General features: G+C 39.4%; 2 protein-coding genes across 4 annotated transcripts in view; one reads left to right on the plus strand and one right to left on the minus strand.

Annotated features, from left to right (window-relative positions):
• The window catches only part of CEP97 (centrosomal protein 97), a 53,290-nt gene extending 52,063 nt beyond the window's left edge, over positions 1-1,227 (minus strand). For both annotated transcript variants that reach the window (XM_059921222.1, XM_059921220.1), the window contains exon 1: positions 343-1,227. In XM_059921222.1, the coding sequence (XP_059777205.1) occupies positions 343-409 (67 nt within the window). In that variant the 5' untranslated portion in view covers positions 410-1,227. The remainder of the gene's footprint in view (positions 1-342) is intronic.
• Positions 492-27,837, plus strand: ZBTB11 (zinc finger and BTB domain containing 11). 2 transcript variants are annotated; one of them, XM_059921218.1, is made up of 11 exons: positions 492-1,017; positions 7,806-8,041; positions 8,675-8,906; positions 15,880-16,721; positions 16,923-17,102; positions 20,587-20,832; positions 22,390-22,534; positions 23,222-23,339; positions 25,955-26,113; positions 26,223-26,398; positions 26,972-27,837. In XM_059921218.1, exons 1-11 carry the CDS (start codon positions 708-710, stop codon positions 27,487-27,489), a joined length of 3,162 nt encoding a protein of 1,053 aa, XP_059777201.1. In that variant the 5' UTR covers positions 492-707; the 3' UTR covers positions 27,490-27,837. The 2 variants fall into 2 exon arrangements, with proteins under 2 accessions (XP_059777201.1, XP_059777202.1); XM_059921219.1 differs by lacking the exon at positions 492-1,017 and adding an exon at positions 1,336-1,421.

Genomic DNA, 27,837 nt, shown 5'->3' on the forward strand with positions numbered 1-27,837 from the left:
ATTACGTTAACTCCTATCACGGAGGGATTTAGATTTTATAACAGTCAACTGGAAGCTACATTTCCACGTGAAAGGGCTTTCTTTGGTCTTACATCCAGTGGCTAATATTATACTAGGGGGCCTCAAAATCTGGCGCTTTTATGTTGTCGGGTGTCTCAAAACGTAGGCGGGGTCAAAAAGACTCCTTTACACCTTGGGGTATCTCCGACGGGATTAACAACTGCCCACCACCGCCTCCTACACGTGCTCAGATCATGGGAAAGAAGGGAAAAACAAAAAGGGAAACTGCCAGGACTTAAGATGTCTGCTCAAAACCACTTCGATTTCCCAGGAAGGGCCTACCCGCTTCCAAAATGTCCGTCCGCAGTCCTAACGTCACTTGGTCGGCTAGATCAAGCCAGAAAGCCATTGCGCTCCAATCAGGGCTTAGCCCCCTCACCCACTGCCCTTGGGTTGCGTCACTTCCGGTGGTGCAGCAGCCATTTTGTCAGTCGCCAGCGGATCCCGCGCGCTGGAGAAGTGCAGTTCCTCTTGGTTACCAACTCGTCCGTTCTCCCTCCGTGGTGCGGGCGCCCTCGAAGAGCACTCACCACAGACACAGCCAGTCCTCCCTACAGTGCCGCCACTGCTGTTGCATCCGCCCGGAACTAGTGCGCTGTCTTCCTCCCTTGCCACTGACAGGCGCCCTCGGGGAGCCGCCGTCAGCGATGTCAAGCGAGGAAAGCTACCAGGCCATCCTGCGCTACCTGACGAACGAGTGCGAGCCGTACGCGCCGGGCACCGAGGGTAATGTCAAGCGTAAAATCCGCAAGGCGGCCGCCTGCTACGTGGTGCGCGACGGAACGTTGTATTACCAGCGGCGGCAGCGGCACCGCAAGACCTTCGCCGAGCTGGAGGTGGTGCTGCAGCCCGAGCGGCGCCGGGGGCTTATCGAGGCTGCGCACCTGGGCCCGGGCGGCACTCACCACACCCAGCATCAGACCTGGCACGACTTGTCCAAGACGTACTGGTGGCGAGGTAAGACCTCGCCCGCGGTAAGGGGGAGGGCGGGCGGCTTGCTCCCAGGAAAGGCCCGCAGCCGGAGGCGAGCCCGTCTGGGCACCCGCGAGTGTGAGGGTCCGGCACCCTCCTCCCGGACGCCGCTCGCGGGCTCAGCTTAGCCCGTGCCCGGCGGCGGAGCAGCTGCCAGGCGGAGCCGAGAGGGTGGGGGACACGAAAGGAGCCGCACTTCCCACAGGAAGGAGGCCGGGGAAGCTGGGGGCGGGCCCTGGCCCGGGGTGGGGCGAAGGGGGCTTCCCCGGGGGCCGGCCCAGCCGCGGGGAGGGGCCGGGACGCGCGGGGTGCGCTGGGCCCGCCTCCTTCGGCGGCGCGGGAGGCGGTGGCTTCTGCCCTTCGCTGACGCTTTCGGGCGGCCGTTGCAGGTGCTGTGTGTGGTGCGTTTTAAAATCCTGTTTGTGCGGATGGTTTGGGAGCGGCACGGTCCGCCCAGAGCCCGGCCGCTTTCTGCCGTGCGTTCCGCTAGGGTGTTGGCCAGCGGGTTTGAGCTTCTGCTGATCCGCTTGCCGGGGTTCGTCTTTGTGCTACTGCGGCGTGAATAAGGAATCATGCAGTTGTGTGCAGAAGTGATTTCGAGTGACTGTGTGGAAACAGTCATTTGAGCCTAGTTTTTAGGACAAGAATTTTAATAGCAGGTAGTCTCAATTCTGGGTATTTTAATATTCTTCCCTTCGCTGTAGTGAAGAGCGATTTGGAAACTGTGAGGCACTATGTATACCCAGAAAAGATGCGGTTTCTGGGATTGTTATGGTCCCGGAGTGTGGCTGTAAAGTTTGACTCCTTGGGAACCAGGTTAGGGGAGGAGAGAAAGGGTCCTTCGGGGTTTTTGTTTTTGTTTTTACCTCCCTCACGCTCCAAAAAGTTGATGAATATTCAAACCGTTCGGTTATAATTAGTAAAAGTTTGCAGGCCTATAGAAGAGGTTTCGTCAGGAAAGATTCCGTATGGTTTTGCAGAAATTAACTTATGGAACTTAATCTGTGAGTAAGGAAGTTAGACTACTGAATATGAACTTTGCTGGATAGGTCTTTTTGCTTCTTAAATAATTCTTTCGTGTTTTCAAAAACAGTCCAGCTCTCTATGTTCTTCTTAAAAGCTTTTCCTTATTTTATATTTTAAACCAATATCTGAATTAAGTTCCTATAAAGAGACATGACTGAAGGGTAAATATGGAGTAATTGCTGCATTTTGTTAGGATTGATTTGGTCAGACATAGTTTTGTTGAACAAATGTCTCAGGTTTAATATTTTATGACATGTTAAAAGGATAATTATAGCTAAAGATAACAGGGATCAAGCTTTTACATGCAGGCATAGTGCTGAGCACTTAATTTATTTTTACATAGTATTTAATCCTCATCAAACCTTGTAAGATGGAAACATTTATGTCTCTGTTTTACAGATGGGAAAACTAAAAGCACCAGGAGCTGACCTTTGGGATTTCAAACTTTTCTTAACCACTATTATATGGTGCTAAATGGGCTTAGTGTTCAGAATTTTCCTTCCCTAAATTGATTATCTGTGAGTGATATCTAATCCAGTATTTTGTTTGTTTGATTTTTGTTTTAGTGGGCAGTGTCTTAAAAGACAAAAAAAAACCCTGAGACTGTGTTGATGTTTATTTTTTTTAATGAGAGATACATTTGTGGATAAGTAGACTTTTGAAGTCCTTAATTGTCCAGAACAGCTGTTCTCTAAGTTTGGTACTAAACCCCTGAACAGGGAGGCCCTGAGATCCTTTCAGAGAATCCCCAAAGTCAAAATTATATTCATAATAATACTAAGGCATTATTTGCCTTTTCACTTATTGTATCACAAGTACACAGTGGCGTTTTCCAGAGGCTACATGACGTGATAATATGGCAATAGATTGAATGCATATATGATAATCTGTCTTCTGTTAAACCACACGTTAAAAAGACTTGCAAAAATGTAAAGTAGTGCACTTTTCTCACTAATTTTTTTATGTTTTGGTAAATAGTATTTATTTTTCATATAAATGCTATTTTTGTTAATATGTAATGGGTTTATGATACTATTTTATATCATTATTTTTATTATTTTAATATTTCTTCATTTAAAATGAGAATTCATAGTCAGTAAGCATCAGAGGAGTTTGCCCTCGATTATTAGCTATTCATTTTGATGTTTATTACATTAACACTTTGCTCGTTTTACTTGTTTGTTATAGGCCTATTAAAATTAACAACATTGGGGACTTCCCTGGCGGTTCAGTGGTTAAGACTCCACGCTTCCACAGCAAGGGGCGTGGGTTCAATCCCTGGTTGGGGAACCAAGATCCCGCATGCTGCTTGGGAGTGCCAAAAGGAAGAGAAAAAAAAAAATAACAATGCTGCATAGACAGAAAAATAAACATTCTTGGACCTGGAACTGATAACTGATAAAACATTTTTAACTATCAGTTTTTAATGTGTCATACACCACAAATGGACCCTTTTTATAATAAACATACTCCAAAGCCCTGGAGATGTTTATCTGGGAACTAATAAGATCTAATCAGTGTAGATACCAAGAAAAAAATGATTCCAAAGTCAGGGATAGTTTACTGGGATTTATTATTTACGCTGCTTTTTCTAGAATGTTGCCATCATAAGCACTGCCCTTATATCCTGGTAATCAGGCAAGTTTGTAGCAACTTCACTTGTTTGAGCGCAGTGAAAAACTGGCTCAGTGCCTAAAGTTGACATATAGCAAATTTATTTCAGAATGTAAAATGTTAATAGTCTCACCCTCTCAACCCCTTATTTTATCCTGTATTGTAGTTATATGCTGGAGTTTCCAAATAAATGACTCTCTCCCCTGCCTCAGTCAAATGCTGACTCATGGGGATCTACAATTAATGCAAAATGTGAGGAGAAAATTAAATTAGTAGGAAAAAAGATTAAACTAGGAAAATTATGTAATAGGTTAAATTAGCTACCTGCAGAGGTTCCTACCCTAATAACTGATTTGTTTTATGGGGATAAATTGATGCTGCCGTTATCTAATCTAGAAGAGGAGGGTGTAATTTCTGAAAACCCAGCAAGAACTGGGTCTATGTTAATACAGCTGTAACTGACCACTTTGTAACCTCTTTGAAGAAAAAAAACAAAAAATCTGAATGACTAATATGCGTGGAGAAATAGAAATAGGAGCCACTATCCTCTGGGCCTCATCACTGATCGGGAGGGAGGGAGGTTCTTGAACAGCTAACAGGAGCAAATTGTTCAATTTGGCAGATCTCTAGAGTAGGGGTTCTCAACCCTGGACAGTTTTGCCTCCCAGGGAACATCTGACTATGTCGGGAGACAATATTGGTTGTCATAACTGGTGGTGGTGTTTGAGGGGCTGCTATTGACATCTGGTTAGGTAGAGGTCAGGAATGCTCCTAAACATGCCACACTGCACAGGACAGGACAGCTTACTCACCCCTCCCTGCCCCACAACAAGAATCATCTGGCCCAAAATGTCAACACTGCTGAGGTTGGGAAACCCTGCTCTAGAGTGAGAATCTGTTCCTCAAGTTGTTTTATCAGAGGTTGTTTACCCACTAAGTCTATGCTCAGTAAAGAACCTCTTAATGCTAATTTGGTATTTTATGTGGACTTTTTTTTTTTTTTTTTTTTTTGGGGCTGCATTTGGTCTTCATTGCTGCGCGTGCGCTTTCTCTAGTGGCGGCGAGCGGGGGCTACTTTTGGTTGCAGTGCGCAGGCTTCTCATTGTGGTAGCTTCTCTTGTTGCAGAGCACAGGCTCTAGGCGTGCAGGCTTCAGTAGTTGTGGCACGTGGGCTCAGTAGTTGTAGCACATGGGTTTAGTTGCTCTGCAGCATGTGGGATCTTCCTGGACCAGGGCTTGAATCTGTGTCCCCTGCATTGGCAGGTGGATTCTTAACCACTGCGCCACCAAGGAAGTCCCCTACGTGGACGTTTTTATGGAGGTTGACCACTGAGCATCATTAAACGCTTAGGTAGTAGTTACCTTGTCTCAGACATTGTTCAAAGTGATTTATAAATATTAACATTTTATCGTTATAACACGCTGTGAAGGTAAGTGCTGTTATCCCCATTTTGGCACAGAGAGGTTAGGTGACTTGGACATACATGGTCACAAAGTTAGTCAGTGGATTCAAATTTTCCTACATAAAGTAATTGCTACTCCTTGTGGTAATTACCCACTCTTTTTTTTTTTTTTTTTTAAATGGGGATAATAACAGGACTGACCCTGGAGTGCCAGCTCTTTTTTTTTTTTTTTTAATTTTATTTATTTATTTATTTATTTATTTATGGCTGTGTTGGATCTTCGTTTCTGTGCGAGGGCTTTCTCTAGTTGTGGCGGGGGCCACTCTTCATCGCGGTGCGCGGGCCTCTCACTATCGCGGCTTCTCTTGTTGCGGAGCACAGGCTCCAGACGCGCAGGCTCAGCAATTGTGGCTCACGGGCCCATTTGCTCCGCGGCATGTGGGATCCTCCCAGACCAGGGCCCGAACCCGTGTCCCCTCATTGGCAGGCAGATTCTCAACCACTGCGCCACCAGGGAAGCCCTTACCCACTCTTAAAATAGTAAGTTAACTATGTTTACGCCTTTATGTCTTTTCAGTGATTAATTTGAGTCAGATTCTTTCAGCTTTTTTTTTTTTTTAAAGGGTATTATACTTATTTATTTATTTTATTATTTATGGCTGTGTTGGGTCTCCATTTCTGTGCGAGGGCTTTCTCCAGTTGCGGCTAGCGGGGACCACTCTTCATCGCGGTGCGCGGGTCTCTCACTATCGCGGCCTCTCCTGTTGCGGAGCACAGGCTCCAGACGCACAGGTTCAGTAATTGTGGCTCACGGGCCCAGTTGCTCCGCGGCATGTGGGATCCTCCCAGACCAGGGCTTGAACCCGTGTCCCCTGCACCGGCAGGCAGACTCCCAACCACTGCACCACCAGGGAAGCCCCAGATTCTTTCAGCTTAATCAGCTCTGGGCGAGCTAAAGAGGTCAGGTTCCTGAATCTGTAAAGCTAGATTTAAGATGGATCCCATCAAAACACTAACACTCGAATTTCGAATTAAAGGACTTCTAAAATACGATAGGATGATTTTTCATACAGTTGATCAACTGTCATACATTAATACCTTTTTTTCTATAAATTTATTTATTTTATTTTTATTTTTGGCTGCATTGGGTCTTCGTTGCTGTGCGCGGGCTTTCTCTAGTTGCAGCGAGCGGGGGCTACTCTTCGTTGCGGTGTGTGGGCTTCTCATTGCAGTGGCTTCTCTTGTTGCGGAGCAAGGGCTCTAGGTACGCAGGCTTCAGTAGTTGTGGCACGCGGGCTCAGTAGTTGTGGTACGCGGTCTCTAGAGTGCAGGCTCGGTAGTTGTGGCACACGGGCTTAGTTGCTCCACGGCATGTGGGATCTTCCTGGACCAGGGCTTGAACCCGTGTCCCCTGTATTGGCAGGCGGATTCTTAACCACTGCACCACCAGGGAAGTCCAGAGAATATAAATTTCCGAATTTATTAGTCCAGTGTGTACTTTTTTTAGTAAGTATGGGATATAATACAATTTGAGAAATATTGCTTAAATACTATCTGAAGGTTGAAGTGCAAGTAAGTTGGTATAATTTATCATCTTGAAACTCTTTTCAGGAATTTACTATATACCTCTGTATCATTTTAGCTAATTAACAGCCTTTTCATTTGCATTTTACTTGGGGGTTGTAGGGGAAGAAGTTTCTGTCACAGGGATGGATAAATGTATTCCTGGGTAAGTAGCATAATATCCTGAAAGTCACATGACTTCTGGAGGCCCACTTATGCAGTTTACTAGATGTGACTTTGGACAAGTTATCACTTAGGGCTTCATTCTCCTTGTCTGTAGGATGGGAATTAATTGTTCCTCCCTTACAAGTATGATGGAGAGGGGGGAGTGTGTGTAAAGTGTTCCTCCCTGCTTCCTACCCCATCCCAGCATGTTGAGTTGAAAGTTGAATTCAAAATAGGGTTTTATGAGTGGCTCGTGTATAATCAACTTTTGATAGATTGTGTATACTGTTATTTAATAAAACTCTAAAAGCTCATAGCTTTCAAAGACAAGAGATATATTTTACACTCATTACAAGTTTTGATGTGGTCCTTTTCAGGTTGCAGATTAGCTCCACCTGTTTTTTTCATCTACATTTCAGGCTAAAGGACAGTATCCATCTGGGACATGCTGCTCTTTGACAGAGGGGACATAAGTCAGGGAACCGATGGGAAACATTGCTTCTTAAAGCTTCTAGTGACACATGGCATCCATCATATTCATTCATATTCCATTGATCAAAGCTAATTGCATGGTGAAGCCTGATGTTAGTAAGGTGGAGAGTTATTAGCGTGAACCACATTATTACATTACTGTTTATGAAGGTCAAAAACAGTTGAATATTGGCAATTTCACATAGTTCCTATTGCACGAGTGAGTTGAAACTCACATGGAGATGGATGGTGCTACATAATCGTACAGTAAGTAAATGAGTAACTAAGAGTGAACAACAAAACAGTCTACCTCGGCATGGAGACAAATTGTCATTATAGCGTATCTTTGAAAAAAAATGTATCTTAAATTCTAAATAATTCACTCTACATACTTTATGGGCATGTGTGTGTCTGTATACATGCACTTGAATATACATTAGTATACACAGATTAAATAATGAACAGTATAATCTTCGGTTTTCACATGAGAGCAGTATTAAATTTAACTAGTTAATTTTTGTTTCATTGTAGGTATATTAAAGCAAGTCAAAGATTACATTAAACAGTGTAGCAAATGCCAGGAGAAACTAGATCGATCCCGTCCTATATCAGATACTTCAGAAATGTTGGAAGAATTGGGACTAGACCTTGAATCTGGAGAAGAAAGTAATGAATCAGAGGATGACCTGAGCAACTTTACTTCGCCTCCAACTACAGCTTCCAAGCCTGCAAAAAAGAAGCCAGTATCCAAACATGAACTTGTATTTGTAAGTGGAACTTTCCATTCAGCTTAACATTTGTAACTAGTGTGTTAGTATTTATAGTCTTAACTGAATTTTTTCTGAAACCACTAAAACTGCTTTCCTTTTGGCACTGTCATTGTCATGTTGTTACATGCCCTAAAAGTTTGCTAATACTGCCTCTTCCTTAATCATAAATATTCCTGTTGTTTCTTCTCATCAGAATGTAACGTGTTGGTTTGTTGTTAATTACTCCTCCTCTCTTCTTTTTAATAGTATATTGGTACAGGTAGACAGAATACATTTCTGGAAGCAGTTTCTGGGTCATGCAGCAAGGTAAAATTAAGCTGACTAGGTCTTTGTTTTTTGCCTGCATTCGTTTCTTATATCATCAAATAAATTTCTGACTAATAAGAGGAGGCAGCAAGAAGTGAGGTGCAGATTTTCATTGGGTCAAGTAGAATGAACATAGCAGAAGACAGTGAGAACAATGTATCTTTTTATTTAAATACATAGGTAATAAAGAATATCAGGTTATTTCTTCATATTAATTAGTGGAATCTTTTACAAGGGAATAATGTGTCTTGTTTTAAATTCTGTTAAGGGTAAAAATACAGATGATATGTAATGCAACTCTTGGTCTCAAACTTATTTTGATAGGTTGACACCAAAGGAGTGGTGAAACGTTCTTCTCCAAAACATTGTCAGGCTGTCTTAAAACAGCTGAACGAACAGAGACTCTCTAACCAGTTCTGTGATGTTACTTTGTTAATTGAAGGAGAAGAGTACAAAGCTCATAAATCTGTTCTGTCAGCTAATAGCGAATATTTTCGAGATCTTTTTATTGAGAAAGGAGCTGTTTCCAGTCATGAGGCAGTGGTGGATCTTTCTGGTAAGAATTTTCTGATATTCGTGTTTTTTGTTCATAAGTATATACTGGAAGAGGGGTGTGTACATCTTACAAACTCAGGTTTTATGCTCAAGTGGGAGAAGCCCACTTACAGAACAGACTAAGCTGAACTGTAAGGTCCTCCCTTTTAGTAGGGTTTCCAAGATAGAGTTATGAAAAGGCTGTCATTTCCTATCACTACCCGTTAGGGGAGATGATTGTAGCAGTAGTAGAATTTCTGGGATCTACACTGTTAAAAACAGTTTGAGAGAAATCCATAATTGCACCAGTGTTATTACACTAAGTAAATATATTACTTTAAAATTGACTGCCTGAATCTTATGTTGTGCAACATGAAATTGTAGAGCACTTCTGTAGGTCTGTTGTTTTTCATTTTTTAAGATTAATATTTGTCATTCATTAGATTCGATAATCAAATTGTCAATATAGAATAATCAGAATTCCAGGTGTGGTTTTTTGGTTTCTTTGGGCCTGCTGCTGTTGTTGTTATTATTGTAAATGGATAATTTGACTTTCTTTTGGCCTCACTAGAATTTGTGTATTGGCTTAGGAGTCAACAAATGAAAATTTAGGAAGCATTAAAATAGGTAACCTTATTTATACATTTCCTCATAATATTAATTTGCTGTAACTCTTGAATTACTGACACCACTGTGTGAAATGTCATTTCCTCTTTCTGAAACAAAAAAGTGACTTTATCCAGGTATATAAATACTTACCTAGTTAACCACTGATCCTTTTCTACCTTATACTGTTAAAACTCACCTTCTCTGGAAAGACAAATTCATATATTTTTCCTTAACAGTAGCTATATGTTTAATTACTAAAAAATATTTCTCAAGCATCCATTGTGTGCAAGGAACTGGCCTGGGCTATGGGGATACAGTGGTGAACAAAAACTTTTACAGAGCATAGAGTTGCATTACATTCTAGATTTGTGATATTTACTTTGGTGACTCAGAGGAGAAAATACATCTTATTCTGGGCCATCTGAATAATAAAACCTATCACAAGTGTAGTCTTGATGTGTTAGCTTTGGAATTTTTTCCTTATCTTTCATGCATCTGAAGCAGAAAGAAGAGTGTGTGTTGCTCTTTTCCAGTTTCTCAGCAGCTTATAATAGCAAATGAAATGTCTCCAAAATAACTGCAGCACAGCATCCTATTATTCCAACAAAATATCTCATTTATTCTTCACTCCATATGCTTATTTTTATATATTGTTCAGGAAATATAGTGTAAACCAATAGCAGGTGAAGTAGACATTGTTAAAAGTTTTGTTTGATTTTTAAATATTCAGTAGATAGACTAATTGTAAAATATGTGTAAAGTATAAAAAAATGATAAAATCTACATCTGTTTTCTAATTACCTAGTTTAATGGTTGTTGAATTCATCAGTGTTTTCCTTTATGTTGTTTATGCTTTAAAAAAAATTCTTCCCTACTCAGCCGTAAAGATATTTTCATATACTGTCTTATAGTTTTTCTTTCTTATTTAACTTTTAATCTATTTGGAATTTTTTTTTTGATGGTGTGAGATAGGTGTTTGATTTCATTTTTTCCCATTTTGTCTCAGAACCATTTAGTGAAAACTCCCTTCTCTTCCTACGCATCGGCCATGCAAATTCTCTTAAAAAACACATTTTCACATGTTTGGTACTGATTATAGGCTTTTTTCCAATCTATTGGTTGTCTCTTCCCACAATATTATTGCTTGGTCTTAATTACCTTAGCTTTATAATAATGAAAGTCTCCCACCTTAATTATTCAGATGGGTCTTAGTTATTCATAACTCTTTGCTGTTCCATATAAACTATTAAAGCAGCTTGTCTGCTTCCACAAAAAGAAGAAAAATGTATTTTGTTAGGGATTACATCGAATTGATAAAGTTTTAGAGGTTTTTCCATAAAAGTCTCACACATCTTTTGTTAGATTATTCTAAGGTAGTTTATACTTTTTGATACTATTATAATTTTTTCTTAAAATTATATTATTTCTGATTTATTTTTGGTAACTGTTGATTCTATATACAGTAGTACTGTATATAGAATCAACAAAGTAGTACTGTATATAGAGTACTGTATATAGTAGTACTGTATATAGAATCAACAAAGAATCTATAGATAAATGTCTGAATGACTACTAGTCATAGTTGCTACATAAACTAGTGACCCACAAAACCTAAAATATTTGCTTATCTTGCTCTTTACAGAAAAACTTTCCTAAGCCCTATGCCAAAGCATAATTTTTTAAATGTTAAAAACCTAACTTTTATGCAAATACTATAGTACAAGGTTTTATATGATTAATTTAGGAAACCAGTAAGATGTTAAAACTGCTTCTAATAGAATTCTGAAGAAAAGATTTGTATATATTGTCTTTCAACCAGAGGAATGAATTTGCTCAAAATGAATTTGCTAATAGATTGGTTAATATCCTACAGAGAAATATACTGTAAGTTTTGGAGTTATCTTTCCTACCCTGATAGAAAAAGCTTCTTAATCTTTCACATTTCATTTGCATTTGCAATTACTTTTCTGTAAGTTAATTTTTACAGAGTTGTAAAATAGTCAATAGCAGTCAATCAGTGGTGCCTGCTCAACACTACTTTTTTTAAAAATTTATTTAATTAATTTATTTATTTATTTATTTTGGCTGCGTTGGGTCTTTGTTGCTGCGCGTGGGCTTCCTCTAGTTGCAGCGAGCAGGGGCTACTCTTTGTTGCGGTGCGCGGGCTTCTCATTGCAGTGGCTTCTCTTGTTGTGGAGCATGGGCTCTAGGCACGCAGGCTTCAGTAGCTGTGGCACGTGGGCTCAGTAGTTGTGGCACATGGGCTCCAGAGCACGGGCTCAGTAGTTGTGGCACACGGGCTTAGTTGCTCCATGGCATGTGGGAACTTCCCGGACCAGGGCTTAAACTGTGTCCCCTGCATTGGCAGGCAGATTCTTAACCACTGTGCCACCAGGGAAGTCCCTCAACACTACTCTTAAAGAACACCTGACTACAAGGATATATTATACAGCACAGAAAATATAGCGAATATTTTATAGTAACTATAAATGGAGTATAACCTTTTAAAATTGTGGAACACTATGTTGTATACCTGAAAGTTATATAATACTGTACATACACTGTACCTCAGTAAACAAAAACACAATATTTTTGCCTGATAACCAAATTTTTCTTTATTGAAGTAGAGTTGGTTTACAATGTTGTATTAATTTCTGCTGTACAGCAAAGTGATTCAGTTATACATATATATACATTGTTTCTTAATCTTTACCATTATGGTTTATCACTGGATATTGAATATAGTTCCCTGTGCTATACAGTAGGACCTTGCTGTTATCCATTCTATATATAATAGTTTGCATCTGCTAACCCCCAACTCCCACTCCATCCCTCCGCCACTCCCCCTCCCCGTTGGCAACTACAAGTCTGTTCTCTATGTCTGTGAGTCTGTTTCGTAGACAAGTTCATTTGTGTCATATTTTAGATTCCACATAAAACTGATATCATATGGTATTGTCTTTCTCTGTTTGACTTACTTCACGTAGTATGATAATCTCTAGGTCCATCCATGTTGCTGCAAATGGCATTATTTCATTCTTTTTTATGGCTGAGTAATATTCCATTGTATATATGTACCACATCTTTATCCATTTATCTGTCAATGAACATTTAGATTGTTTCCATGTCTTGGCTATTGTAAATAATGCTGCTGTGAACATAGGGGTGCATGTATCTTTTTGAATTATAGTTTTGTCTGGATATATGCCCAGGAGTCGGATTGCTGGATCACATGGTAATTCTATTTTTAGTTTTTTGAGGAACCTCCATACTATTTTCCATAGTGGCTGCACCAATTTACATTCTCACCAACAGTGTAGGAGGGTTCCCTTTTCTCCACACGCTCTTCAGCATTTGTTATTTGTAGACTTTTTGGTGGTGGGCGGGGGGGTGGCACTGCATGGCTTGTGGGATCTTAGTTCCCTGACCAGGGATCGAACCAGCAGTCCTCATCAGTGAAAGCGCAGAGTCCTAACCACTGGACTGCCAGGGAATTCCCATTTGTAAACTTTTTAATGATGGCCATTATGACCAGTGTGAGGTGGTACCTCACTGTAGTTTTAATTTTCACTTCTCTAATAATTAGCAATGATGAGCATCCTTTCTTTCTTTTTTTTTTTTTAATATTTATTTATTTATTTGGCTGTGCCAGGTCTTAGTTGCGGCATGCAGGATTTTTAGTTGCGCCATGCAAACTCTTAGTTGCAGCACGTGGAATCTAGTTCCCCAACCAGGAGTCAAACCCAGGCCCTCTGCATTGCGAGTGTGGAGTTCCAGCTACTGGACCACCAGGGAAGTCCCTTGAGCATTTTTTCATGCACCTATTGGCCATCTGTGTGTCTTCTTTGCAGAAATGTCTATTTAGTTCTTCTGCCCATTTTTTGATTGGGTTGTTTGTTTTTGTTGTTGTTGTATTGTGTGAGCTGTTTGTATATTTTGGAGATTAAGCACTTGTTGGTCACATCTCTTGCAAATATTTTCTCCCATTCCATAGATTGTCTTTTCATTTTGTTTATGGTTTGCTTTGCTATGCAAAAGCTTGTAAGTTTAAGTCCCATTTGTTTATTTTTGCTTTTATGTCTATTGCCTTGGGAGACTGACCTAAGAAAACATTGGTACAATTTATGTCAGAGTATGTTTTGCCTATGTTCTTTCCTAGGAATTTTAGGGTGTCATGTCTTTTTTTTTTTTTAATAAATTTATTTATTTATTTATTTATTTTTGGCTGCATTGAGTCTTCGTTGCTACGTGTGGGCTTTCTCGAGTTGTGGCGAGCGGGGGCTACCCTTCGTTGCGGTGGGCAGGCTTCTCATTGCAGTGGCTTCTCTTGTTGTGGAGCACAGGCTCTAGGCACGCGGGCTCAAATAGCTGTGGCTCGCAGGTTCTAGAGTGCAGGCTCAGTAGTTGTGGCGCATGGGCTTAGTTGCTCTGCGGCATGTGGAATCTTCCCGGACCAGGGATCAAACCCGTGTTCCCTGCATTGGCAGGCAGATTCTTAACCACTGTGCCACCAGGAAAGTCCCGCCCCTTTTATTTTGATTAAAATGTTTTCCAGAGTGTGTGTAGTGTACATAAAAAGACTAGGAGTAAAAACAAAATACCAAAATTATCTTGTGGCAGTAAGATTATGAGTGATTTTTTTATCTTCTTATTTTCTTTTGTGTTTTATAGCATTTTACAGTAAACATTTGACTTGTATCTTTGGGAAAAAATGGTTTTTGATATTTAAAGTTACTTGGAGCAGTGTTATTTCTTTCATGGAAAATTTTTCTTATGACTTCTACTTAGAAATTAAAAAGGTACTAGGTAAAAGACCAAAATACATTATTTTGTTGGTATCTGTTGTTGTTGTTGTTTTTTTAAGAAATATTCTTTCTTACCTCAACCTTATTTAACTCGGTTTCATAATTTGTAGCAGTATTAATATGACCTCAGCCTGCTTGATATCAGCTTTCCTAGGAATGGCTGAATTAGCTATGATGGTCATGTTGATGTGTAGTCTCCCCAGCTTTCAACCTGAATCCTAATAGATCTCACAGTTTAAGGGTTCCCTGTATGCTTGTTACTTGTTTATCCACTATTTGCCTATGTAAAAGGACCACATTTTATGTATCTGGAGTCAAAACTGAAAAACACAGCAAACATGAGTTTTTTGGTCTTGGGGGTTTTCTGGCCATGCTGCATGGCTTGCGGGATCTTAGTTCCCTCACCGGGAATTGAACCCATTCCCCCTGCAGCAGAAGCACAGAGTCCTAACCACTGGGCCAGCAGGGAATTCCCAAACATGAGTTTTTAAAAGGTTGCTTTGGCTCCCTGTATTTTAATAAAAGGTCTCTTAAGATAAATTATTATATGAGAAAAGCAAGGCACAGAAAAATATGTGTGGTATAACACCTACTATAAGAAGGAGGCATAAGAGTATTTGTTTGACTGTATAAAGACTCTAAAAATCTGTACAAATTCTTAATCATTCTGGTTATGGAGATGGAGTTCGACTTATCACTGTGTAATCTTCTGATTTTTGAATCGTGAATATTAAAAATGGGTTTTGAAAGTGAAGTACTGAGAACTTAGAAATAAACTGATCTTATTTTCTCACATAAAATGAGAACCTAATACCTCATGTGTATAGTAATTGTCTTATTCCTTAGAACAAAGATAAGCAAACTATAACCCAAAGGCCGCCAGTCCTCCTTTCCCTCCCTTTTTCTGAATTAAGTTGTATTGCACCACAGCCATGCCCATTTGTATACATATTATAATATATGGCTTCTCTTTCCAGCTACAATGGCAGAATTAAGTAGTTGCAATAGACACTTATGGCCTGCAATCTTTATTATCTAATTCTATACAGAAACATTTTGCTGACCCTCTGCTGTAGACCTTGTTTTAAAGTTTTTAGTAGTAGAACCCTCTGTTCACAATCAAATTTTTATATGGACTTCTATTATTAAAATATACAGCTACACTTACTGCAGTGAGGTTAGGGGACAGGTTGGTTGAACCCTGCCTACTCACCTGCCTCCCTCTCTTTTTTTACCCTCCATTCTCCAGCAGATGATTCTTGAGGGGAATTTGAGGAACCCCCGGGGTTCTAAGGAGTACAGTTTGAAAATGACTGCCTTACAACAACTCTTTGAGGCAGTAAGTGTGATATTATTTTCTATTTTAGGTATTGAGAGACTCGGCTCATAGAAATTAGTTAGTCAAGGCTTAATAAGCAACCAGAACTCAAAACAAATCCAGGATATTTAATTGCAGAATAAATGGTCATATTTGCCTTTATATTCTATTTTATATTGTCATAATCATACAGTAATTGTTTCTACAAGGTGTTTTAGTGGTGATTTGACTTTTTTGTCTTTCATCTTTCTTGTTTCACATAGGCTTTTGTAAGGCAAGCTTCCTTCCTTTACTGGAATTTGCCTACACTTCTGTGCTAAGTTTTGACTTCTGTAGCATGGCTGATGTAGCCATCTTGGCTCGTCATCTTTTCATGTCAGAAGTTTTAGAAATCTGTGAAAGTGTACATAAACTAATGGAAGAGAAGCAGCTAACAGTATATAAGAAGGGTGAGGTACAAACAGTTGCATCTACACAGGACTTACCAGAACAAAATGGAGGTACAGCACCTCCTGTGGCTAACAACGAGGGAACCACAACAACTTTATCCACTGAACTTGGGGATTGTGAAATTGTACTGCTGGTGAATGGAGAATTGCCAGAGCAGAATGGAGAGCTAGGACAACAGCCTGAGCCCCAGGTTTCTTCACAGACCGAAGCTGCTCTGTCACCTGTAGGCTGTGTAACTGATTCCCATTCTGAAATGGAGTCTGTTGATTTAGTAACAAAAAACAGCCAGACAGAACTAGAAACTTTAAACAGCAGAGAAGATGACACAGTCTCTAATACTCATCCTAAGCTTTCAAAAGAGAATGTAATCAGTAGCTCTCCAGAAAACAGTAATATGGGAAATGATACAGCAACAGAGGATATCTGTGCTGAAGATATTTCAGAGCATAGGCAGAACCTTGGCCAGTCTTTAAAAGATCAGGAAAATCTAGTTGAACCGACAGCACAGACAGACCATAGTCCCGATGATGATGATACTTACAGAAGCAGGCTTCGGCAGCGTTCTGTTAACGAAGGGGGATATATCCGACTACACAAAGGAATGGAGAAGAAGCTGCAGAAACGGAAAGCCATTCCCAAGTCAGCAGTTCAACAGGTAAGGTGAAAAAAGAGTTTACCTTTGTAGTTTCAACTTTAAGTTGAAAGCATTCTGCGGTTATACTTAAGGTGATAATTATCTTGGGGGGAAGGGGAGTGGATGCAGGAAAGCAATTTAATGTCTTAAATACCAATATTAAGATAATGTGAATTTGAGATAGTTAATTTATTTAGATTGTGTTTTCTGTTCTTTAATTAGGTGGCTCAGAAATTAGTTCAAAGAGGAAAAAAGATGAAACAACCAAAAAGGGACGCTAAAGAGAATACCGAAGAAGAAGCATCCCATAAATGTGGGGAATGCGCAATGGTTTTTCAGAGACGATATGCTCTTATAAAGCACATACTGAAACATGAAAGAGCTAGAGATTACAAGTGTCCAGTAAGTATCTGGAAAGCTAATTATAGATGGCTCTAACTTCATTATAAATAGAATCCAATTTACTGCTTCATTATTATCCTGCCATTTGTGTTCTCTCTTCTCTCTGTCTCCCTGATATTGCCGTAAGAGTTATCTTCTGATTTGTACATGTCATGTTCTTGCCAAAAAGTGTTTACCTCTGCTTCTTCTTGATACCCTAGTAAGACAACAGTAAAATGATCTTTTTAAAAAGCTCATAGAAAGGCAAAAAGAACAGGAGACCTTAGCAACCAAATTCTGGATTCTGATAAATAGATGGAGTGTTTTTTGTTTGTTGGCTGCACCGTGCAGCATGCGGTATCTTAGTTCCCCGACCAGGGATAGAACCCGTACCCCCCTGCAGTGGAAACACAGGGTCTTAGCCACTGGACTGCCAGGGAAGTCCCTAGATGGAGTCATTGGTTCAGCAGATTTGAAAGGGCTCATTCCCAGGCTTTCAGTGTGGAAAGCTAAGAATCAATCCAAATTGTATTGCAGAACTACCAAAAGGCTCAGAAATTAATGGTACTAGCTACCTTGAAAGTAGAGATGAGTCTGGTTGTTAGAAAGTCTTTTTTTTTTTTTTTTTTTAATTTATTTTTGGCTCCGTTGGGTCTTCATTGCTGTACGTGGGCTTTCTCTGGTTGCAGCTAGCGGGAGCTACTCTTCATTGCGGTGCGCCGGCTTCTCACTGCGGTGGCTTCTCTTGTTGCAGAGCATGGGCTCTAGGTGCGCGGACTTCAGTAGTTGTGGCTTGCAGGCTCCAGAGCACAGGCTCAGTAGTTGTGGCACACAGGCTTAGTTGCTCCACAGCATGTGGGATCTTCCTGGACCAGGGCTCGAACCCGAGTCCCCTGCATTGACAGGCGGACCCTTAACCACTTTGCCACCAGGGAAGTCCCTAGAGAGTCTTTTTAAGAAGTATGGGGCTTCCCTGGTGGCGCAGTGGTTGAGAATCTGCCTGCCAATGCAGGGGACACGGGTTCGAGCCCTGGTCTGGGAAGATCCCACATGCCGCGGAACAACTGGGCCCGTGAGCCACAGCTACTGAGCCTGCGCGTCTGGAGCCTGTGCTCCGCAACAAGAGAGGCCGCGATAGTGAGAGGCCCGCGCACCGCGATGAAGAGTGGCCCCCGCTTGCCGCAGCTAGAGGAAGCCCTCGCACAGAAACGAAGACCCAACACAGCCAAATAAATAAATAAATAAATAAATAAATAATAATTAAAGATGCTAATAATTTAAAAAAATAAAATAAAAGAAGTAAGTAAATCGCTACCACCATGCCTTCAGCCAAAGATCCATCTTCTACTCTCTGAAAAAGATAAAACCCACAACTGCTCTAGGGAACACTGTGAATAGTGAGGGTACTATATACCAAACAAGGGAACGTAAAAACGTATATACTGAATATTGAATCTTTTCAAGCTCTCTTTCCCTACTCAAGTTCCAGAATGTTAACAACCAAACCCTTAATCTTAAAATAGAAGGATTTCTTAAAGGTGAGAAATCCGAAGTCTTATAACAAAAGATCTAAAGATACTGCTCATTAAAGCCTGTGGTTGACAATTTACTCCTCTGCTTACACACAAGTTCCAATCAGTTTTTAAATGTCTTATTTTGAAATGTGAATAGACATCAGGTATACAGACTCACGACAAATATTTCAAGCAAAAAAACAACTTTAAGGAATCCAAGACTATGCAGTTAGAAGAAAACTCAAAGCCCCCCCCACACACACACAACCCAAACCACAAACTATGATTTATATTAGAGATAAATTTAAAAATTACATCAATAAAACAATAACCATGTATTGTGTTTTTAAAAGGACACATCAAGAGAACAGAAGAGTTTTTCTTAGGAATAAAATACATAATAACACATATAAAAATATCAGAAAAGTTAGGAAATACAATTGACTAAATCACTCAGAAAATAAAGCAAAAGACGAGGTAAAAATGGGAGTGAAAGAAATTTTAGAGGATTGGTCTAGGTTGTCTTCTAATATCCAGATAATTCCAAACAGAGAGCATGGAGAGAAAGAAATCATTAATGCAATGAAAAAAAATTGAGAACTTGAAAATAGAAGTTTCCTTGTTAAAAGAGTGCATTGAATGTCCAGAATCATGGGTGAAAATAAATCTATACCAAGATATATTATGAAATTTCAGAATCAAGGTACAAAGAAAATCTTATAAATTACAAGAGAGAAAGGATAAGGGTCAGAATAGCTTCAGGCCTTTCAGCAGCAACAGTGGAAGTTAGAAGACAAAGGCACAATATCTTTAATATCATAAAAGGAAATGATTTCTAACTTGGAATCAGTAATCAAACTATATTTATGATGGTAGAATAAGAACAGTTTCAGACATGCAAGGTCTGCAAAGTTTTACCTCCCAAACTCCCTTTCTCAGGAAGCTGTCGGCAGAGGTATTCCTCTAAAATGAGCAAGACATGGGAAACGGGAAACATGGGGTCCAATCTGTAGAGTCCAAGTGGGGGAAACAACCGCCCCAGTTTGGAACACCAACATAGTGCTTTGACAGCGATCTCCCACAAGGTGATGTGTTTTAAACCTTCTCTCAGTAGACAGTTGAGAGAAAGGTTTGATGATGAATAAGCGGTAAATACAAAGAGAAATAAAACAGAAAAGGAAACGAAAGGAAAGAGAATCATACTGTCTGTATGGTCCAGCTGTAATAACATGTACGTCATCCAAATAATGTAAGCACTGTAATTGATCTCATCAAAATGATCATAAAGCTGTATTGAGAAAGTATGGTAATGGGAAGGATCATGTATGTGTAGAGAGTGGAGAGGTAAAGGAGAGAGTCACCTCCTATTGTTCATATTACTCAGAATTACAGAGATAATCATTAAGAAAGAGTCAAAAAAGTAGAGGTAGTGAACCAAAAGGCCAGTTTTATTTATTAAAAAAAAGTTTTGTAGATCATGACTATATATAACTCTGATTTTAAAATAAAGAACAGAAGCTTTCAGGAGTACTCAGCAAGTACAGGGTAAAACCCAAGCACTATCACAGTTTTATCTTCCTACTTTTTCCAGCCCCTATTTTTGCTCTTCCTAACGACTGTTAGTACTCATATAATAATAGTATTCTTGTCTTTGTCTGTATCTTACCATTCCTTCAAGACCCAGCCTCGGTGATGACGCCTTTCCTTATACTCTGATTATTCCCTCTTCTTAAGTATTGATCTTTCACCTATTTACATATAAATCCTGTTTTTGTGGTTAGATTATAAACCTTTGCAGAGTAGAGGCTGGGTCTGTCCCTTTCATTTCTATAGTGTGGTACCTAGCATATTGTCTTTTACATAGTATATATGTTTATTGAGTGATATATAATTGTAACAAAGATATGGAAAGTTGAAGTACGAGTTGAGTTTCACTTAACATTTGTGATGGAAATACATTCAGGCAGAATTTTGTTTACTTTTTCTTTTAGTTGTGTAAGAAACAGTTTCAGTACAGTGCCTCCTTGAGAGCACACCTTATTCGACATACCAGGAAAGATGCACCTACTTCATCCTCTTCCAGTTCTGCATCTAATGAGGCATCAGGATCATCGTCTGAGAAGGGCAGAACCAAACGAGAATTTATATGTTCGATATGTGGAAGGACATTACCTAAATTATATTCTCTTCGAATACATATGTTAAAGCACACAGGGGTAAAACCACATGCATGTCAGGTAAAGCCATTATATTTATTTTGTTATTTAAAGAAGGTTGGAACATAACCGGTGATAAGACTGGTTGATTCTGGAGTCACATCACTTTTGTAAAATGTCATAGGAAGTCCATAACTTTTTCAGTTTGTTGCCTAGGTCAAGGGTGATTCCCAGTTCTGTTCTTTAATTTGTCTGAAGTTGTAACTTGACATTAATCTATTTAGGATGTTCGGGAAACTTGCTAGGATTCAGAGTGATACTGGGTGAGAATAACCAATTCATCATCTCAGTCATCCCTTAACGTTCAGTAGGACCAACCTGGCTTGGGAAGGAACCTGTTAGTTAAACACATCTTAGCAGAAATTCTGCCTAAGCTATGTGTCCTTCTCTAGAACTGAAGACTAAATGCCAAAATGTGATTCCTGGGTAAAGAACCCTGTGATAAGCCAGCTTTGGGCTATTTGCAACAGTGAAAATTTTCTAGTAGCACCTATAGCCTTGCATATAAGGATGACCCACTATTTTTATTAATAAGTGGTTTTGGAACCAGTGAAATTTTTAATGTTTTTCTCTCTCTCTTTCGTTTCTTAAGCTTCGTATTATAAGAAAAAAGAATGTGAGAGAGTAGAATAAACCCTCATGTGCTCTTCACCCAGCTTTAGTAGTTATCCACACATGGTCAATCGTGGGATTTTTTTTTTAATTTTTAAAAAATTTTTATTGAAATATAGTTGATTTACAATGTTAGTTTCAGGTGTTAAGCAAAGTGATTCAGTTATTCATTTATTCATTCATCCATTCACTCTTTTTTAGATTCTTTTCCATTATAGGTTATTACAAGATATTGAGTGTAGTTCCCTGTGCTATACAGTAGGTCCTTGTTGGTTATCTATGGTCAGTTGTATTTTATGTGTACTGTCACTCACTCCCTTACTTCCCCCTCCCTTCAGTTATTTTGAAGCCAAGTCCTAAGCATCATTTTATTCATATATTTAAAAACTAAGTGTTAATTGGGCCTCTGGTCTTCTAGTGTAGCACTACTCAAAATGTGTGGTCCATAAAAGATAAGTGCAAAGATGGAGAGTAGGCATGTAGAAACTGTCATGGCAATTTAATATTGTGACATTTTCATTGTGTTTAACAAAAATCTCTCTCTAATAGATTGGGGAAAGAAAAAAACTGGCTCTTCATCATAGAGAGTTTAAGAAGCACTGTTCTAGTTGGTATAGCAGGAATTGAGTATATTGTTCTTGATTAAGCTCCCATGTCTCTTTTAATATAAGGTATATTGTTTACCAGTCTCACAAAGGACAGTATGAGGTTCTTTGGGGTACTGTTTTGAGTTCTTCCAGTGATCTCATGGGTGTAAGAAAAATAGCAGTATTTGTTAACTACTGAATCAGAAGATGATCAACCAGCTAAAATCCTTGGCCCTTGTATCAACTTTAACTTTGTCATTTTGTTGATAATTTAAGTTTTTAATTTAAAATAGCATACTAGAATCTGTGTCCTCATTCTTCAGAAACTGCCCTTATCTCTTTTTCTGTTTTACTGGTTTAAACACCTGTGCTCTCTTAGGTCTGTGGAAAGACTTTCATCTACAAGCACGGTCTAAAATTACACCAGAGTCTCCATCAATCACAAAAGCAGTTCCAGTGTGAACTATGCGTTAAGTCATTTGTTACCAAACGGAGTCTTCAGGAACATATGAGTATTCACACAGGTAATGAGAAACTTATATTGACATAGTTACATGTTATATACTATTAATTTACTAGTATATTGATTCTGCTGTAAGATGACTGTATGTGTGCAGTTTTTTATTAATGAGAGTAAAGGTTTTCTTGTTTTTTTGTGTGTTTTTTTTTGAGAGTAAAGTTTAAAAGTTGTTCTTATATCTAGTTTTAGAGCTATCTTACTTGTGTAAAAATTTTGTTTCAGTCAGTGCAGAAAAATGTGTACTGAGTATTAAATCCAGGCACCTAAAGAAATGGTCTTGCTTTTAAAAAGTTAAGCAATAGACAGATGTAACTGTCAACATGGTATTTGGCTTATAATTTTATTAGAACTTTTAGTCCACGTATACTTATTTTCATGTGTTTAAAGCATGGAAAATGGCCGATGAAGGGTAGATAATCTGCTCTTGAACTTGTATACAACTCTACACTGTTATAATCCAGATGATCATGCAAGCCTATCACATTCTGTGGGTAGTAGTAGTAGCCTTGCTAGTACTCTAGTTGAGAGAAAATAGGGATTTTGACATAGTTTGTTGTTCTTAGAAGGTGGATGCCAAATGTTATAGCTTCCGTGCCCACTTGATACAGTAACTTCTGAAATACAACGTAAAGCATTCTGTTGGAAGAGCACCTGATTGCTGGATTTGTGACGTGGTTTTTATTTTTTATAGGAGAGTCCAAGTACCTTTGCTCAGTTTGTGGAAAGTCTTTTCACAGGGGCTCTGGGCTCAGCAAGCACCTAAAGAAACACCAGCCAAAGCCTGAAGTTCGAGGCTATCATTGTACTCAGTAAGTATTTAATATGTGAACCATTCAACTAATTTCCTTGTGTTCTTACTCAGTTTATTTGTAAGTTGTTTCAAAAGAAAATATTTGAGGTGACTATAGTTGATAACACTGTATAATATGATTGAATTTTGCTAAGAGAGTAGAAACTTGAATATTCATATGTAATTATATGTGCACACACATACGTATATATATCTGAGGTGACGGATGTGTTAACAAATGGGAGGATTCCTTTCACAATGTATACATATACTGAATCACCACATTGTACACTTTAAATATCTCACAATTTTATTTGTCAGTTACACCTCAGTAAAACTGAAAAAGAATACTTGAAGATAATATTAAACTGTTATTTGTTTACTCTTGATTTTAATCAGTTTGTTTTTGTCTAGATGTTCCTAATTATTTATGTAACAGTTTTATTTAGACACAAATTTCATACCATACAAATCACTCATTTTAAATGATTTAAAGAAGTTGTTCAAATGTGCAACCAGTTCTTTCCTACAGTAGGGACTGTAGGAAAGAAGGGTCCCTTGGTGCCAGCCAGAGATTCTTCCTAGGCAGTTCCTCGGAAGTACTGGGCCCTCTGCTCGTTTCTCCCTTCTTCAGATTCCTTTTTCCCTCTTTTCATTTTCCAAAGCCTCCTGAAATCTTTTTTATAATTGAAGTAAAGTTCATATAACATAACATTCATCATTTTAAAGTGTTCAATTTAGTGGCTTTTAGTACATTCACAGTGTTGTGCAAGCATCACCACTAATTCCAGAATGCCTTCAATACTCAGCCAGGCAGTTTACAATTCTGCCTTGGTCTTCTCTTTCTGTTTGTGCAGAGTCAGCCATTGGTGAGAGTATAGAGCCTTTTCAGGTCTTTTCTGAGCATGTGCCCAGCACTGGGCAGATATTTGGACTTCTAGATTCCTGGGAATATGTGAGAGTTTTTCAAAGCTCTTATTCCTCAAAACATCTCAGTCTCCAGCCTTTTCCTCCCAGGCTTTTGGTTTGGATGTTGTTTGCACCGAACTGCTGTTCCTTGCCTCAGCAGCTGTGGCTAATACATTTGCCTGTAAGTGTTTCCAGCCATCTACTCCCCTCTGCCCCCGACCCCTCCCCGAGTCTTCAGCCCTGGAAGAGTTAGGGTAAATACAAGCAAGCCCTTTGAGGGGCAACTTCAAGGAGTCACCAGATAGCTCAAAACTACAGTTCTGTGAGAATAAGTTCCTCTGGTACTAGGAACCCATAGCAGAAATGCAGTCTGTCTACTGAGCTGAGGAGCCCGGGGATGGGGCCAGGGTAAGTTGAAATGCCACAAAGCTCTCTTACCAAGATTCAGCAATTTTTTTCTTGATTAAGTATTTACCTGGTCACTGTAAACTTTTAATTAGTTTCCAGAGGTCCAATAAAATTGATTCTGACAGTTTTTGCCCATTTGTTTACTGCTTTCACATAGGGATGGGCTTTTGGAGTTACCTACTCTGCCCTATATGCTGATGTCACTCTATAATCAGTCTTATTTTAAAACAAAGATAGTTTATTATTCATACATTTTTAGTTGCAAGTATAAGAAAACCCAATTTAAACTGACTTGAGGGCTTCCCTGGTGGCTTAGTGGTTGAGAACCCGCCTGCCAATGCAGGGGACACGGGTTCGAGCCCTGGTCCGGGAAGATCCCACATGCTGCGGAGCAACTAAGCCTGTGCGCCACAACTACTGAGCCTGCGCTCTGGAGCCCGTGAGCCACAACTGCTGAGCCCACGTGCCACAATTACTGAACTCTGCGTGCCTAGAGCCCATGCTCCACAACAAGAGAAGCCACCACAATGAGAAGCCTGCACACCGCAAAAAAGTAGTAGTCCCACCGCAACAAGGAGAAAGCCCGCGTGCAGCAGCGAAGACTCAACACAGGCAATAATAAAAACAAATAAATAAATTTATTTTAAAAAATTAAAAAATAAACTGACTTGAATGAAAGTCGAGTCTAGGAGTCTGAATGGTTTAATGTAAACTGGTTTCAGATTCATTAGCACTTGATGTCTCTGAGAACTCCGTATGGACAAGGCAGTGGCAATGATTTCAGCCTCACATCCTTGCAACTCCCGAATTGTCAAGCTGCTTTTCTCGTAGTTCCTATAAAGGCCCTGAGGTTCACTACCATTGGATCTGGTTAAGGCATTTGGTTTTCTGTGAATCAATCACTGTGGCTAAGAGAATGCTGTGCTCTGATTGACCTAGGCCTAAGTCAGTTGCTCCATCCTTATGGTCAAGAGTGAGGCCTACTTCCAGCAGATGGACAGAGACTGGGAGTGGGTGAACAGGGATGTAAAAAGGGGGAGATCAGATGGGGCTGAGGAGGAGACAGAAAATAATAACACCTATGATAACCTTTGGGAGCTGTGCAGGATTCTTTCTAAAATGTTTCTAGTACTCTGCAGCTAAAAGAACTTAAGATCCTGCAGCCTTGAAGCAAGATTGGAATAGTAAGAGTTGTTTTTGTTTTAAATTGGGATCATCTTGTGGAGTTCTAGAAACCCAAGAATATACTGATTTCTTGGAAACTTCTTTTAAAAGAATAAGATGATGCAGTTGGGTGAATGAACTTTGTTATTGCAGATGTGAAAAAAGTTTCTTTGAAGCTAGAGATCTTCGCCAGCACATGAACAAACATCTTGGTGTGAAGCCATTCCAGTGCCAATTTTGTGATAAGTGCTATAGTTGGAAGAAAGATTGGTATTCCCATGTGAAGTCTCACTCTGTCACTGAGCCTTACAGGTGGGTAAATCTGAGGAGGATCTGAACTTGAGATATAAATGTACTTGGATTAATTATTATGGGTTCTGGTGCTTTGGAAAAAATAATTTGGGTTTTTCCTTTATTTTAGGTGTAATATATGTGGCAAAGAATTTTATGAAAAGGCATTGTTCAGAAGGCATGTAAAGAAAGCTACCCATGGAAAAAAAGGAAGAGCGAAGCAAAACCTGGAACGGGTGTGTGAACAATGTGGAAGAAAATTCACTCAGCTGAGAGAGTATAGGAGACACATGAACAACCATGGAGGTAACTATACTTCATATAGTTTTATATATATATAACTTTCAATAGACTAAAAGCCAGTCCAGTGGTGATTCTCCTTTTACCATTCCTCTTGCCTATTATCTCGCTTTCCTTAATAAGAGATTAATCCCATATTGTGGAAGATTTATTCAAGTGATAGAGGTTATCCTGAACCTGACTATCTAATTGTTGTATAGATAGACAGATTCCTGTTTTAGTGAGCTTAATATTCTATATCAATATTTTTATGCTGGAATGGACTACTTGAAGCTTCTGGTTTTTTTGTCCTAGGATTATAGGATTGCTGTGAAGGCTAAAAGAGACTATTCACAGAATCTCAGGATTGTCTCTCAGTAACTTCTATCAATGGGAACATCTTTAGAGAGATTATATCCAGAATCTATTTTATTCTAAGAGAAACCATTCGGTCCTAATTAAAAGGTCGCCATAGTCAAGATAGAAAGGTTTATGGGCTACTGTACTTAAAAGAAAAGCATTATTTATCAGGAAGCTGTAATATATTTTGGTACTTGGACCTCACCACACATACACCTCTCTTCTCTTTTTTTTTAATAGGAGTTAAGCCATTTGAGTGCTTAACGTGTGGAGTAGCTTGGGCTGATGCCCGATCTCTAAAACGCCACGTCAGAACACATACAGGTGAACGGCCCTATGTCTGTCCCGTATGTAGTGAAGCCTACATAGATGCTCGAACACTCCGTAAACATATGACTAAATTCCACAGAGATTATGTGCCTTGCAAAATTATGCTGGAAAAAGATACCCTTCAGTTTCATAACCAAGGAACTCAAGTGGAGCATGCTGTTAGCATCTTAACAGCAGATATGCAGGAACAAGAAAACAGCGGTCCTCAAGAACTTGAAACTGTGGTAGTGACAGGAGAAACTATGGAAGCTCTCGAAGCTGTTGCAGCTACTGAAGAATGTCCGTCAGTATCTACACTTTCTGACCAAAGTATTATGCAAGTGGTTAACTATGTGTTAGCACAACAGCAAGGACAGAAGCTATCTGAAGTTGCAGAAGCTATTCAAACTGTTGAAGTAGAGGTGGCCCATATTTCAGAAACAGAGTGAATGTAGTAATGGAGATGAACAGAAGGGACATCTCACATAAATTGAACTCACAGAACATTTGTTTACAGTGCTATGTGGCTGTCCGCCTAGAGTTTGTATGTCAAGGCTCTGGGCTGTTTTGGTGGTGTTTTAACATTTCTAAACGGTTTGTCTGGCTAATGGGTTCTGTAGAAAAGTCCATTTACTGTAAAGAAATTGAAAACAAATCTATTTGATGGCAGTGGATTATCATGGTATACTTTTTATGAATTAATGTTTATAAAGAACTGTACTAAATAAATTAAAAACCGTACAGTTTCATTTGTATTTTGACATTATTATATACTTTGAGTTTAAAAGGCTGTACTA

This window comes from Balaenoptera ricei, chromosome 4 (genome assembly GCF_028023285.1).
Source record: "Balaenoptera ricei isolate mBalRic1 chromosome 4, mBalRic1.hap2, whole genome shotgun sequence".
NCBI lineage: Eukaryota > Metazoa > Chordata > Mammalia > Artiodactyla > Balaenopteridae > Balaenoptera > Balaenoptera ricei.

Bases quoted from the DNA above. Each gene is read 5' to 3' on its own strand.
- ZBTB11 (XM_059921218.1), top strand. From the start codon at position 708: ATGTCAAGCGAGGAAAGCTACCAGGCCATCCTGCGCTACCTGACGAAC. The intron at 16,722-16,922 runs GTAAGGTGAAAA...TTCTTTAATTAG, and splicing joins CCAAGTCAGCAGTTCAACAG to GTGGCTCAGAAATTAGTTCA. The intron at 17,103-20,586 runs GTAAGTATCTGG...TTTTTCTTTTAG, and splicing joins CTAGAGATTACAAGTGTCCA to TTGTGTAAGAAACAGTTTCA.